This window comes from Pinus tabuliformis, chromosome Q (assembly GCF_031772625.1).
Source record: "Pinus tabuliformis cultivar Carrire ecotype Pingquan chromosome Q, CPIR1, whole genome shotgun sequence".
Classification (NCBI taxonomy): domain Eukaryota; kingdom Viridiplantae; phylum Streptophyta; class Pinopsida; order Pinales; family Pinaceae; genus Pinus; species Pinus tabuliformis.
Window position 1 is genome coordinate 1,364,593,853 of NC_142296.1, and position 12,684 is coordinate 1,364,606,536.

General features: G+C 40.6%; 2 protein-coding genes across 2 annotated transcripts in view; both read right to left on the reverse strand.

The window, feature by feature from the left end:
• The window catches only part of LOC149224996 (uncharacterized), a 33,559-nt gene extending 24,206 nt beyond the window's left edge, over window positions 1-9,353 (reverse strand). Inside the window, exons 1-2 of the mRNA XM_089383691.1 lie at window positions 7,799-9,353; window positions 7,595-7,684 (exon numbers count right to left, since the gene is read on the reverse strand). Coding sequence (XP_089239817.1) covers window positions 7,595-7,684; window positions 7,799-9,281 — 1,573 coding nt within the window. The 5' untranslated portion in view covers window positions 9,282-9,353. The remainder of the gene's footprint in view (window positions 1-7,594; window positions 7,685-7,798) is intronic.
• LOC149224995 (cytochrome P450 734A1-like) overlaps window positions 1-12,684 on the reverse strand; it is a 259,983-nt gene that overhangs the window by 186,469 nt on the left and 60,830 nt on the right. The window lies entirely within an intron of this gene.

The window sequence follows — 12,684 nt, forward strand, 5'->3', positions numbered from 1 at the left end:
CATGTCAGTGTCTAATGAGTCATTTTACACCTTGTTCATGCTTCATGTTGCGCCCAGGCAAGGTCATTTCCCTCTCCTAGGGTTTTGAAGGCAATTTCTCTTGGATGGTCAAATCATCGGCAAAACTTGTTTCCAGATGTTCATACACCTTCCCCTATCCTTAAAGTACCTTATCAAACACTTCCCATCCCTTAGATCCGCCAAATTCTTCATTTTTGCACAAACCCTAGTTTCTAGCTACAACCTGGCAATTTTCTAGGTTTGGCCTGTATTTTTCCCTTTTCGACCCCTTCCCCTCACTCAATCTCTGAGATTCCACTTTCCCCTGCTTCCTAACATCCCTCCCTACTCCCAAAAATTTCCCCAAGAATTTAGAAGCCCTCTATCCCCTTCATTTCGCTCCATTTCGACAAAATCCCTTGTTTCACACATCGGGACAAGTTTCACTCAAAAGCTGTTTCTGAGCAATCAAAGATGAATTTTGCAAAACTGAGAGAGGTTTTTGTCCACAACATGCCAAGGAAGAAAAACCTCTTTCACTTTTTACACAGGTGTCATGGTTTGAGAGAAATGTCAAAAATACCGGCGAGAACGAAGGTGCTCCAAGGACGGTTGGCTAAAGCACAAAAACGAAGGAAAACGCCCGATCCACTCCAAACTTTGGCCAAAGCCTCTTTGACTGAGAATGGTACTTGATTGGGGACTCCCAGCCCAAATTTCAAGAAATTTGGAGAAAATTGTCATTTGTGAATTTTTTGTGCAATTTACAGGTTTAGGCCATTGGAATGGTCTCACCCCGGGTGAGACCATTTTGGAGGACTGCTCGGAATTTTGAAAACTTGGCATTTTTGGAAAGGGCATGCAAAGAGAAAAATTACCAATACTTGGGAGAAGCCTGATTTTGAGATTTGAGCCTCCAAAAGCTCAAAATACATCAAAAAAATGACTTTCTGCCCACTTTTTGAGTTGCAGAAAGTGACCTTGGGAGAATCAACTTTTGAGGGGTCAAATCAACTCCAAATCCAGAAATTCCACTTGGGATGGAAAGTAGACAGACCAAGCTTTCCAATGAGCCATCTTGCACCTGATTTGGATCAGTGGAACCCACTCAAAAACAGCTGCAAAGGGGCGCGACCAGAACTTCCAGATTTGCCAGAATTCACATTTTTGGTCAAAAAACACTGTTTTGACTATGGTTGACTATTATTACTTGTAGATGATGGATAAATGTAATATTTTCATGGCACTTTGGTAGATTTTATCTTTCTTTACCCTTCTAGAAGCTTCCATGATGTAAAAAGTGAAAAATTAATGCATGGATGAGTTAGCTAAGTAATAGAGGCAAGTTGTTTGGCTGCCTATTTTCTAGTTCTTAGTTTAGAATTTGTTCAAACTGCTCCTAGAAAGCTGAGCTCGACCCCTAGAGGTGGGGAAAGGAGTTAGATGGTCTAGATGGTCTATATTATGCTCTCTCCTTCTCATTTTGATGGTTGGACTCTTGTGTAAGGAAGCTTTATTGTATATTGTGCATCTATTTCTACAATTGAAGGCAAGGAAAGCCAGGGTTTTACAGACATCTTTGAGGATTCTTGTGGATCTGATTGTTGATGGTGTGTTCTCTACATGTTCTTGTAAGTTTGTTTATGTGTTTCACATCTCTCTTATGCTTCTAAATTGGACAGATGAAGTGGTAAAGTTTGAACTCATGTTTTGACATGCTCAGCTTTTTAGTTTGTTCAATTTTAATGTTTTCTACTGTCTAGAGAGGATTCGAATTGTGTGTTTGCCCTCTTTAGCTTCTCCTCTATCATCTCTGATCATCCATCTCAGATTAAGACATCAGCACTCATTCCTACCTTGCCCCTTAGATCCCCCTGTGAAAACTGTGCTCAATCCCCGCACCTTGAATTGCACTTCCACCAATTGCCACCAAAACCCCCACAAATCATCAAATCAAACCCCCTATCAATTTACTAGCCTAAAATCTTTATTTTTAATTGGTCAGCCTAAACATATTGAAAGATCTATCAAATCTGACCCGAGAGAGCCTTCTCATACCTCGTAGGGCTAGCTACGAGGTGAAATGGTTTGATGTAGCCTTGATGATTTACCTTTTCAGCCTAGGGTGAAATCTCAAGCGCTAACATAGTGGCGACCATACTGGGGAGAACAAACTTGTTTGTGGGTTGATGTGTTTGTTTCATAAGTCTTAGACGGAGCCTGAAGTTACGCCAGAAGCCTTCGAAAACGCTCTTGTTTTACATCAGCGTTAGTAGATAAACGCTGCTTCAGTCAATCTCCGTGAGCTTGTGAATACGACCACGTCATTTGCATTTTTTTACCCCAGTACATATATCAAGTTCAGATCTGATTGTTGATAGTGGACAACGATCAGACACTTGAAAGGCTGAAATCATTCACTGGCGACTCCTTTCACTGAAGAATCCAGCAACCTGTGCTTCATGGTGACTTCACTGCAGAGAGATCAGTAGCTTTGAGATTTCTCAAGATGGATCAGATTGCAAGAAGATATGCTCCCTTGAGCCGAGATCACATTCCAGGTTTTCCGAATAAGATGCCCAAGGTAGATTGGTCAAGGAATCTGCCCACATTTAACGCTGATGGTAAGAAGGATGCTGCTTTACATTTGATTAGATTTCATATGCATGTTCGCAAGTTAAAGATCAATTTTCCTGAGGACTGTTTGATGAAGATATTCTTGGCCACTCTGGAAGGTACAGCTCAATCATGGTATGAAAGTTTGCCGCCTGCTTGTATTTATTGTTTAAAGGATTTTCATGCTATGTTCATTGAAAGATATAAGGACTCTTATCCATCATTGAATTTAGTTCAAGACTGTTGCAAGCATGCCTATAGTTTTATTGAAAGCCTTGAGAAGTTTTATGAAGATGATAATTTTATGGATGAAGAGATCATGGAAGCTCTGTATGAAAATCCGTTTCAACAGCACATAGAAATCTTAGAGGATACTTGTCAAGATCAGCAAGCTGAAGAGTTCCATATGGCTGTAATTGATGAAAGAGAAGAGCTTGTTTCATATCTGCCCACAGAAGAAGAAAGCATGCAGATTGAAGAAGAGGGGACAGCTACTTCAGTTCTAGATTCAGATTGTGATGACCAAGCATACCTTGTGCCGAATCCTGAAAAGGAGAGTTTTGTTGTTGAGACCATAGACAGAGTTTTTGATCCAAATGTTCTCATGCCATCAGAACAGAGCCTGCATGAGGAGGTAATTCAGTTAGTTCATGAAAAGCAAGATGACATCTTCATTCAAGTAAGTGAAACAGTTCCTTTGGATGAATTTATGGTAGATGATAGAAATGTCATTGGTGCACTTCAAGAATCAGCTAAAGTTTCTTTCCTTATGATTGAAGAATGTAATAAGGAACTTGATAATTTGGTTGTGATATCATATGAAGATCACCCACCATATTGTCTGACTACCGAAGATCATAGTATACAGGATTACCTTTCAGATTCTTCATATGTTTCATGTGCTGAAATGTTTTTCCAAGAAGAGATCTGCTCATCCATTTGTTCAGATATTTTTGAAGCCCATGAGCATACTTTTACTGAAGCACATGATGAAGGTAGATCAGAATTTGAAGCAAAAGACACCTTGTTCTTTCAGCAGGAGGTGGCAATGGTAAATCTTCATGTTTTTCACGATCCTCTAGCAAGTTTGTTGCAACCAGCAGTGATAGTGTTTATTGCAGTGTTCAGTGATGAAGGAGATCATGGTCAGCTATGTTTTTGGATGCCCATTTACCAGTATTCATTGTTGACCAGAAGATCTGATAAGAAGAATCAATCAAGAAGGCATCTGCTTGATTGGTTGCATTGGCATTTTGATATCGTTTGATGGTATATTGTCTTGAAAGAAACACCGGTGGTTGTCATCATGATTTCAAATCTTGATGGACTGCTGCCCTTCAAAAAGATTTGTAAGTTCTTGTTTTAGTTAAGTCAGTCATGAGTCATTTGTGTTGGTCTATTGAGTGAGTTTTTCAAAGTTATTTCAGTTTGCCATTGAGTCAAGTTTCAGTTAAGTTTCAGTGAGTTTTTAGTCAAGTTTCATTCAATAAATGTGTCAAAGTTTTGTGTCAAAGGTGTAAATAATGACTCCATCGCCCAATGGTTGCAAGCACTGGTCTGCTCTCCCAGATGTCTAAGGTTCTTGGCACCTCCAAGGAGCTACCATCCCCATTGGAGCCAATGTTAGTGTCAGTCTTTCCAGCCTTCCTACAGTGATCAAATGTGCTCTTACAAAGTGATTTTGAAGTGTCAAGGTCAAATTTTGTCATTTCAGTGAGTCTTCAAGCCAAAATTTGGTCACTAGGCATTAGGTCTAGGGTTTGCCCAAATGTTAGTCCATGTCATCATTCAGCTGAGCCTATCATCATTCAGAGGGTTGTCATTATCATGTCAGTGTCTAATGAGTCATTTTACACCTTGTTCATGCTTCATGTTGCGCCCAGGCAAGGTCATTTCCCTCTCCTAGGGTTTTGAAGGCAATTTCTCTTGGATGGTCAAATCATTGGCAAAACTTGTTTCCAGATGTTCATACACCTTCCCCTATCCTTAAAGTACTTTATCAAACACTTCCCATCCCTTAGATCCGCCAAATTCTTCATTTTTGCACAAACCCTAGTTTCTAGCTACATAATGGCAATTTTCTAGGTTTGGCCTGTATTTTTCCCTTTTCGACCCCTTCCCCTCACTCAATCTCTGAGATTCCACTTTCCCCTGCTTCCTAACATCCCTCCCTACTCCCAAAAATTTCCCCAAGAATTTAGAAGCCCTCTATCCCCTTCATTTCGCTCCATTTCGACAAAATCCCTTGTTTCACACATCGGGACAAGTTTCACTCAAAAGCTGTTTCTGAGCAATCAAAGATGAATTTTGCAAAACTGAGAGAGGTTTTTGTCCACAACATGCCAAGGAAGAAAAACCTCTTTCACTTTTTACACAGGTGTCATGGTTTGAGAGAAATGTCAAAAATACCGGCGAGAACGAAGGTGCTCCAAGGACGGTTGGCTAAAGCACAAAAACGAAGGAAAACGCCCGATCCACTCCAAACTTTGGCCAAAGCCTCTTTGACTAAGAATGGTACTTGATTGGGGACTCCCAGCCCAAATTTCAAGAAATTTGGAGAAAATTGTCATTTGTGAATTTTTTGTGCAATTTACAGGTTTAGGCCATTGGAATGGTCTCACCCCGGGTGAGACCATTTTGGAGGACTGCTCGGAATTTTGAAAACTTGGCATTTTTGGAAAGGGCATGCAAAGAGAAAAATTACCAATACTTGGGAGAAGCCTGATTTTGAGATTTGAGCCTCCAAAAGCTCAAAATACATCAAAAAAATGACTTTCTGCCCACTTTTTGAGTTGCAGAAAGTGACCTTGGGAGAATCAACTTTTGAGGGGTCAAATCAACTCCAAATCCAGAAATTCCACTTGGGATGGAAAGTAGACAGACCAAGCTTTCCAATGAGCCATCTTGCACCTGATTTGGATCAGTGGAACCCACTCAAAAACAGCTGCAAAGGGGCGCGACCAGAACTTCCAGATTTGCCAGAATTCACATTTTTGGTCAAAAAACACTGTTTTGACTATGGTTGACTATTATTACTTGTAGATGATGGATAAATGTAATATTTTCATGGCACTTTGGTAGATTTTATCTTTCTTTACCCTTCTAGAAGCTTCCATGATGTAAAAAGTGAAAAATTAATGCATGGATGAGTTAGCTAAGTAATAGAGGCAAGTTGTTTGGCTGCCTATTTTCTAGTTCTTAGTTTAGAATTTGTTCAAACTGCTCCTAGAAAGCTGAGCTCGACCCCTAGAGGTGGGGAAAGGAGTTAGATGGTCTAGATGGTCTATATTATGCTCTCTCCTTCTCATTTTGATGGTTGGACTCTTGTGTAAGGAAGCTTTATTGTATATTGTGCATCTATTTCTACAATTGAAGGCAAGGAAAGCCAGGGTTTTACAGACATCTTTGAGGATTCTTGTGGATCTGATTGTTGATGGTGTGTTCTCTACATGTTCTTGTAAGTTTGTTTATGTGTTTCACATCTCTCTTATGCTTCTAAATTGGACAGATGAAGTGGTAAAGTTTGAACTCATGTTTTGGCATGCTCAGCTTTTTAGTTTGTTCAATTTTAATGTTTTCTACTGTCTAGAGAGGATTCGAATTGTGTGTTTGCCCTCTTTAGCTTCTCCTCTATCATCTCTGATCATCCATCTCAGATTAAGACATCAGCACTCATTCCTACCTTGCCCCTTAAATCCCCCTGTGAAAACTGTGCTCAATCCCCGCACCTTGAATTGCACTTCCACCAATTGCCACCAAAACCCCCACAAATCATCAAATCAAACCCCCTATCAATTTACTAGCCTAAAATCTTTATTTTTAATTGGTCAGCCTAAACATATTGAAAGATCTATCAAATCTGACCCGAGAGAGCCTTCTCATACCTCGTAGGGCTAGCTACGAGGTGAAATGGTTTGATGCAATGTTGCACACATCGCGATCGGGATTTAATCGGCGCCGGGAAAAAATCGGAAAAATCGTTAAAATCGGGAAAAAATCGGGAAAAAATCGGAAAAAAATCGTTTGGCACAAAAATATTCATTTTTTTTCATTTTTTTTTCAATTTTTTTAATATCTAAACCATCTACAACATAAAATAAATACATTGACACATAAATATGATAAAAAAACTAATATATAAGATGTTCAATATCATTTCTAGCGCTAAAATCACACATAACATTGAATCATGTCCTGAATAGTAAGTCCTGAGTCCCAAGTCCAACTCAGCCTCAAAATATCAACAAAAAATATGATAATGTATCTCATCATGTCATAATGTCATATACAATAAAATGAAAGTCTAATCCTATTGATTTCCTCTGCCCCTCTTGCGAGAATATGGCACAGCTTTCTCTTTCCCTCTAGATGTAGAAGCTGGTGCCTGTGGTGGTGGAAATGGCAGTGGAGTCTGACGTGCTCTAGAAGCTGAAGAACTAGTAGTAGCAGCTACAAGAGGCTGAGGTGGACGGAGACCACGTCCTCTACTGGTGGTAGTGGTAGCCCGGGTAGCCCGGGTAGGCGGTGTCACCTCCTCCTCCTGCTCCTCCAACTCCTCCTGCTCCTGCTCCTGCTCCTCCTCCTCCTCCTCCTCCTCCCCCTCCTCCTCCCCCTCATCCTGCACTAACCAATCCTCAGTGGGATCCATGAGAGGCCTCTCGGTCTCAACCCTCCATTCAGCAGTGGTGTCAATCCCATCCAATGAGATGGCTTCCGTATCAGGTGTCTTCTCTAGTTGTTTCACCCACAATCGAAGATTGTAGTAGACATAGACCATGTCATTAAGTCTATGGGACTCCAACCTGTACAAAGTTCATGAAATAATAAATTAATAATTAATATTATAAAAAAAATATTGTTTAAAACTTTAATGAATTCAAAAATTTATTTGGAAATTTGCAATATTTTAAATGTTTAAGTGTTAACCTATTGCACTTCTTGTTGTGTATTTTTTCAAATACACTCCAATTGCGCTCACATCCCGAGGAGCTGCATGTTTGGCTGAGGATGCGCACGGCAAGATTTTGCAAAAGGGGTACTCTGCCACCATACATCTTCCACCATGCGTCTACAACAAAATTACAAAGAAAATTTTAAATAAACATAAGAAAAAAATGGAATTTGAAGAAACAATGAAATTTGAAACAAAGTTACAAAGTACATACTACAAACTAAAAAATACCTGGGATTTTAACCGTCCTATCATTGATAGCCATCTCAAAGCCAAATGTGCCACCTGACAACTTATATTGCTCAATTTGTCTAGAGACCTCCATACGTTCTTCTGGAGTTTTCACCATCTTCTGGACACAGGTTAATAATCCTTCCACGACCTCAACATCAAAATTAAACCCACATGCATAAGAAAATGCAGGGTTCAGGAAAAGGCCAGCAGCATGAATGGGACGATGGAGTGTGTTGTTCCATCGCTCATCAATGACCTTCCATAGAAGGAGTTGTCTCTGGAACCCATCATCTCCCTTGTCATCATAGTAGGACCGAATGGCTTCTTTGGCCCTATCCATGGCTTCATACAAATAGCCCATTGCGGGCTTCTCACCATCTACCAACCGAAGAACCTTTACCAAAGGTTCTGTGACAGCGCACACCTCCTGCACTCCTGCCCAGAAGTCTTCTTGGTATGAAACAAGTCTGCAGACGGCCTCTCCTTCTGGTTTGCGGCTCATTGGCGAAGAACGCCACTCCTCTGAAACAAACATTCTCTTCAAATCCCACATAGAATTCAAGAGGGATTGAAGAGATATGAAACTCGTCGCAAACCGTGTAATGGCGGGGCGCACCAACTCTTTGTTGTTGGTGCATTTTCTCATCAAGCTAAGCACAGATGTGTGATTGTAAATAAATTTTGTGATGGTTTTTGATGAGTCAACAGCCTCTTTGACAAAGGGAATTTTCCCTATGTCCTCTAACATCAAATCAATACAATGGGCAGCACAAGGTGTCCAAAATAAAGTAGGATGCCTGTCCATAAGCAATCTACCAGCAGCAACATAATTTGCAGCGTTGTCCGTTATGACTTGGACAACATTTTCTGCACCCACCTCCAAAATAAACACATCCAGCAAATCACATAAATTTTTTGCATCTTTGATTTGATGAGTTGCATCAACAGATTTGATAAACATAGTCCCCAAGGGACAACTAACCAAGAAGTTTATAAGTGTTCTCCCCTTTTGGTCAGTCCAACCATCTGACATAACAGTGCATCCTGTTTGTGCCCATGATGCCCTAAAATCCTCCAATCTTTGGGTGCAGTCACGCTTTTCATCTTGAAGAAGCCGGCCTCTGAAATCATGAAGAGAAGGGAGTTTGTACCCCGGGCCAACACTGGCAACAGCATCAAGAGTAGGTTGGAAAAATGGATTATTCCTTATAATGCTGAAAGGAATATCACTCCAGAGGAGAAATTTTGTCATCAACTTGTCAGCTTTTTCTTTTTCAGTTCTTTTCATCATTGAACCGATAGTTGGTTGTGAACCAGGTGTGGTTCGAGGAACAAAATATGATGATGCAGCAAACGGATTGACTGACGCTGCAGTAGAACCTGTGCCACTTGGCCCACTTCCTTCAACTGACCTTCTTAGTTGCCTTTTGAGTTCTTCTTTGGCGTCTCTAGTGTGCTCTAATTCTCCCAATGCTCTCATGGCTTTTTGGATAATTTCAGCATTTGTCTTTAGACAGGGCCCCACATCACGTCCAGGGATTTGTGCAAGGTGGAACTTCAACCTGTACACCCCCCCGAATATTTCCTTTCCACACAACTTGCAAATCAAGTTTTGTCTATCATTCGGAGTTTTAGGGTCACCATATTCCCAGAAAGGATCCAATTTCCTTGGCATGTTTGTTTTTGAATTTTGAATTTGCAAACCTATGGAAAAATAAGGATTAGGAAATAGGAATTTAGGATTACATAAATGATAATAGTAAATAGTAAATACAAATTACAATTTAGCATTTGCAAAATTACAAGCTAATTATTTCCAAAATCCCAATTTGAATTTCTAAACCCAAAAAACAATGAAAAATCAAAAAAAATAAACAATGTTTAAAGAAAATGAGAAAATAAAAATCAAAAATTGGTTCTCATAGTCATAACAAATAACCCATCCCAAATCAATGAAAAATTTCTAAAAATTCTTTAAAAACAATGAAAAACAAAGTTTTTAGAGAACCAAAACAAAAAAAAATTAATCTACATACCTGGTTTATGGACAAATTCGCGATCTTGGCTTGGATTCCTCCTAAAATCGGCTCCCACAAGCGACGGCAACCCTCTCCCTCCCTTCTTCTCCTTCTCCTCCTTCTCCTCCGCGGCGGACTGCTGAATGAATAAACAAAAAATCGATTTTACATATAAAACCCCCGCTGCCCGCGCCTCCCGCGATTTTTTCCTTAAAAATCGCGATTTTTTCGAAAAAATCGCGATTTTTTAAAAAATCGCGATTTTTTCGATAAAAATCGTTAAAAAAAAATTTCCGCCGATTTTTTGGATAAAAATCGCGATTTGAATCGGCATTTTGAAAAAATCGCGATTTTCCGATTTTATCGCGATTAAATCGCGATGTGTGCAACACTGGTTTGATGTAGCCTTGATGATTTACCTTTTCAGCCTAGGGTGAAATCTCAAGCGCTAACACCTGCAACTTGCTCTTTTGTGGTAACATGTTGTATCTGGACTGATCCACATTGCACACAATTTATCATGAAATGGTATCGAATGTCTATGTGTTTTGACCTATCGTGAAACACTGGATTCTCAAAGAGCATGATGTAACTCTAATTATCACAGTAGATATTGGTCTCTTCCAACCTCTGACTGAACAAGCTCACCAACAACGACCGAAGCCATATAGCTTCACACATGGCTATGCTAGCTGCCATATAATTTGCTTCTACAGAGCTCAATGCTACTGACCTCCACTTCCTGCTTCACCAAGAAACCATCCCCAACCCAATTTTGAAATAACACCCTAAGGTGTTTTTGTTGTCTACTAAATTAGTTGCCCAATCCACATCTGTGAACCCACATAGTCTGACACCATCACCTCGAGTATATCTCAATCCATACTCTATTGTGTCGCGCAAGTGCCTCAGAATGTGCCTCGCTATTGTACAATGCACTCCCTTTGATCCCACCATAAACTGACTGAGTGTGTTGACTGCAAAACAAATATATGGCCTCGCGTTGACCAGGTACATGAGGGAACCGATAAGCTGTCAATACAAGGTGGGGTCAACGTCCTCATCTTTTGATGCATCGATCTTTCTCCAATTTGTAATCATAGGCATAGACATGGGTCTACAATCTTGCATCATGAAAACCTTCAGAATATTTGTAGCATATCTCTCTTGACCAAGGGAGATCTCCCCGTCCTTCTGCCACACTTCCAACCCTAGGAAGTAATGCATCAGTCTCAAGTCCCTCATGTCAAACTCAGTTGCTAGGTTCCTCTTACAATCCTCTATGAGCCCTAATGACCCTGTCAAGAAGAGGTCATCCACATACTACGCTAGGATAAGAGGTTGATCCTTTACCATCAATTAGTAAAGGTTGGGATCTGTGTCACTCTTGACGAATCCCATCTGCTTGAATTAGTTGCCAATCCAACCATACCATGCCCTAGGAGCCTGTTTGAGCCCGTATAGAGCTTTCTTCAGTCTGCACATGTCTGCCCCTCTCATACGTCTCGAAGCCCTTTTGTTGCTCGATGTATACCTCCTCCTCTATCACCCCATTCAAGAATGTTGTCTTGATGTCCATCTAGTGAATGTTCCAACCCATCTATGTTGTTAGGGATATAACTGGCTCGTTAGAAGTATATTTGGAAACTGGGATGAAGGTCTCCTCATAGTATATCCCTTCTTTCTGCGCATACCCCTTTGCCCCGAATCTAGCCTTGTACTTCTCCATTGTCGTTTGCAACGTACTTGATCTTATAGAACCATCGAGAGCCCACAATTGACCTCCCCTCACGCCTTGGCACTACCTCCCAAACATCATTCGTCATGATAGAGCTATACTTGTCTACCATGGCATCTATCAATACTTGATGTTGTGTTTCCTCCTGATAGCTAGATGATTCTTCAAACTGTGCCACCAATGCTTGGTACTTGTTTGGTTGTCTGCGTTCTCTCTTGTTCATCCTAGGAGCTCCAATGAATTCCTCTGCATTTCTCAATGTATGATGAACTTCCCTGTTGGTTCAACCACTAGTGGTGGGAGAATCAACCAACTCCTCATCCTGCCTCTGCTACTTCGTCTGCTATAGACTCACTGGATCCCTTGCACCTCAGCATGTGCTAGTACTAGTAACTGTACTTGATCCTTGTAAGTGTGCTTGTGGAAGTCCTAGTGGCTTCTCCTATTGCTAAACCAATGCAGATTCCGCTGGCTCATTTTGATCACGTGTTGGCATCTTGCGAGACTTCTTGAAGGCTTTGTCCTCCATAAACTTCACGTCCCATCTCACCATGATCTTCCTATTCCTAGGAACATAGATCATGTATGCCTTACAGTTCGCTATACCCAACGAAATTTGCCCTTTCTGTAGTCTGATCTAACTTGGTGCACTCCTCATCTAGTACATGGCAATAAATTTGCTACCAAATATCCTGAAGTCATTGACTCTTGGCTTCTTCCCTAAGAAGACTTCTTCAGGTGTTATCTTTCCTAATGCCCTATGAGGAACTTTGTTCTGAATATACACATTTGTGTTACATGCCTCTTCCCATAAGAACCTAGGAAAATCCTAGTAATATAATATTGTCTTCGTAGCCCCAACTATAGCCCTGTTTTTCTGCTCTGCTACCCCATTTTTTTGTGGGTTGTATGGAGCTATCCATTCTCTCTTGATGCCTTCCTTCACACAGAAACTTGTGAATTCGCTACCTGTGTACTCACCTCCATTATTTGAACAAAGCATAGTGACCTTTTTCCTTGTCACATTCTCCACCAGAGCCTTAAACTCCATGAAGCGATCGAAGACCTCACCCTTGATCTTCATAAAATAGATCCAGGTTTTCCTGGAATGTTTATCAATAAAGGTG